We start from the raw sequence: 2,939 nt of genomic DNA, 5'->3' as shown, positions 1-2,939 counted from the left end.
GGCCCAATGCCCAAGCCTGAAAGCCTCGAAAAAGTGCCTTATGCCCCCTTCTGCTCACAAATCGGCTCCTGATTGGGGTCAGGTCTATACCTAGAGTGAGAAGCAGAAAACATGTTTGAAGCCCATGCGTGTGTGTGCGCGCACACACACACACACACACACACACACATACACACACATATACACACACGCATACACATACACTCCAGGGAGAGATTTGCCTGCACTTGGTCTGTTTCTCCATTGGCCAGGGGCATTGAGAGTGCCTCCGAAGCTGGTGCGATGCTTGAAGAGGCAAGAGAAGAAAGTCAAAGTCAGGCAAACAGGAGTCCTCTAAATAAACACCATTTCCATGCTTTTAATAAGCAAAATAGGAAACCATTTTAATAACCAAAAAACAGAAACCAGTCTGAATAAAACTACAATAGACTAGGTTTTAATATTTTCATATCATAAGCAGGGTTTGAAATTGATCCCTTATTTTACATGAAATAAAAACAATTTCTGTTGCGGCAAATTTGATTTCAACACAGTTGAATCTGTAAAAACTAAAGCTCGTTTCTGATGCAGGACGAATATCCACAATATTTAAAACTGCAAGCACCATGCGGTTCATACAATCTTGTTATTACTGTTAATTTATCAACTAATACAAACTCAAAAATGCATCCGGCCAGCAGCGCCAGCAATTTCAAATGGGAACTAAAAAATACACTTTCGTTTTGGTATTTTTGTCAGTGCAACTTAAATCCTTTTACTGACCTGCAGGAAAAAATGTAATAATAAAGAAAAACACCCAGATCTTCCCTATAACTACTATACAACTGAAGGGGGTGGGGGGAACACCACCAATAACTCTGCCTGATAGCGCAAAAGCAGGGAAAGAAACACACATAACGTGTGAAAGTTGCAAAATTACTTGCCAGTGTTTGGGTTTCCAGTACTTTCTGAGTGTGGACGCTGGTTTAACACAAGTTCAGGTCACCATTGGGCAGTGTCCAGCTGGTGAAGCCAGTCTCCCTAGGGGCGCAGCGGCTCCAGCAATTAGTAGCGGCCTGGAGGGTTGTGAAGGGACCCCAGGGTGATTCTGATTGCAATTAAAAAAGCAAACACGATGTTTTCCTTTCCTTCATGTTAGGGGTGTCCGTTTAGCCATAAAATACAAAGTGGAAGCAAGGACCTACCACTTGGAGCCGTTGGGGTTTGAAACTCTGCAGCTGCCCTGTCCTGGTCCTGGGGTTCTGGGACCCCAGTCCTCTTTCTCTCAAAACCAACAAAATGGAAAACTAAAGCGGAAGGGAAAAGAGGACCCAGTGCGGGCAGGGGAGCGGAGAAAACAAGCAACTTTCAAAAGTGCCCAAGACAAAGTTGTTTTCTGATGCACAATGCCCACAACTTTTTTTTTACTTACAAAAAAAATGCCATAATAATAAACCCAAACAAAGACGACACTCACTTTGCTGCCACGTTCTCTAAGCGGTTTGGCAGGCGGGTATTTACAAGCCGACAGCCGGGACTGACACCCGGCAAGCAGCCACCGGAGTTTCCAAACTGCGTTCCCTTCTCACTCAAAGAAACAAGGGGTTATGATCCATGATCAACAACATGCTAAAGTTAAACAAGAAAATGGTACAAAATAGAAATTATTACCATACATGTCCAGCATGCAGGATTAATATTTTTAATGCAGATTTTCGTATTTTTCTATATAATCGAGCAGGCAATAAAACTGATGATCTTTGCGCGCAGAATGTTCTAACTGAGGCCCGCGTCTCGGGGCTGAGAGCCAGTGTTCTCCGGACCCTGGGCAGACAGGTCCGTCTGTCTTTCCTTCCTCGCCTCGCGCCTGCCAGGAAGCCAGGGTCCCTCTCTCCTCGCTGCTCTCTTCCTGGCCGTGAGGTAGCGGCCCCGGCTTAACGCACAAAGTTCAGAAAGCCAGGAGTCTCCTGACGGCCCGTGGCGACTCCTCAGGACTATGCCTCGTAGCCCTCCAGCCTGAAGAAAAGTTGCTCCGGGACTCCCCACCCCCTCGTCTCTCTCTGGCTCTGCTCCAGTCTAGGAGGCAGCGCTGGCGCGCGCTGTTCTCGCCTTGGCCAAGGTCCCCTGCCTGCCCGCGCGCCCTCCCGTCGCTCGCGTCCCGCGCGCCCTTCCTCCCTCTCCCTCAAGTCAAACAGGTCAAGGCTGTGGCTGTGGCAGGGACAGGGTCCAGGGGAGTCTGGGGCTGGGAACTGGGGACGGGGAGTCCGGGCCGGGCAAGGACAGGGGCCGGGATGGCCACGACTCACAGAAAGAACTCGGGAGAGGAGGGGCTGTCGCTGGTGGAGCCCGCCTCCCTGAAGCCGGAGTTGGCGAGTTTCTCGCACTTGACCTTGTAGGCGTCTCTTTCGCGGGCCAGCCGGGACACCTCCTGCTTAAGCTGCTCCACCTGCTGAATGAGCTGCGTCTTCTCATTCTCCAGGTGGTGTTTCTGCTGGACGCGTTTATACCTGCACGACTGGGCGTAGCCCCGGTTCTTCAGGGTCCGCCGCTTCTGTTTCAGGCGGATCACCTCGTCCTTGGTGAAGCCCCGCAGATGGCGGTTCAGCTCGCGCACGGACATGGACACGAGCTGGTCGTCGGAGAAGCGGGGTGATGGTGGTGATGGTGCTGGTGAGCGTGTGGGCCCAGCTCTTCGTGGGTCACGCCGGCGCCCGGGTACCCATGATGTGGGTGTGGGTGGTGGTGATGATGGTGGTGGTGCGCACCGCGGAAGCCGTCGAAACTCTGCAAGGGCTGTGGCACAGGGTGCGAGCCGATGAGCGCCTCCACCGCGTCCTCGGGCGTCAGGTTGAGCGCCTCCGGGTTCATCTGCTGGTAGGTGCTCGCCATCCAGTACAGGTCCTCCAGGTGGGTCTTCTGTTCGGTCGGGCTGAAGCTGGCAGAGGAGGGCACCGAGCTGC

At 51.9% G+C, this 2,939-nt stretch overlaps 1 protein-coding gene across 1 annotated transcript in view; it reads right to left on the bottom strand.

Moving 5' to 3' along the window:
- Positions 1-414: 414 nt before the first annotated feature.
- The window catches only part of MAFB (v-maf avian musculoaponeurotic fibrosarcoma oncogene homolog B), a 5,124-nt gene continuing 2,599 nt past the window's right edge, over positions 415-2,939 (bottom strand). The window contains 2 exon segments of the mRNA XM_005871282.2: positions 415-2,624; positions 2,627-2,935. Coding sequence (XP_005871344.2) covers positions 2,282-2,624; positions 2,627-2,935 — 652 coding nt within the window. The 3' untranslated portion in view covers positions 415-2,281.

Source organism: Myotis brandtii, unplaced genomic scaffold (genome assembly GCF_000412655.1).
Source record: "Myotis brandtii unplaced genomic scaffold, ASM41265v1 scaffold333, whole genome shotgun sequence".
Taxonomy (NCBI): Eukaryota; Metazoa; Chordata; class Mammalia; order Chiroptera; family Vespertilionidae; genus Myotis; species Myotis brandtii.
This window is presented reverse-complemented; position numbering and strand designations above follow the sequence as displayed.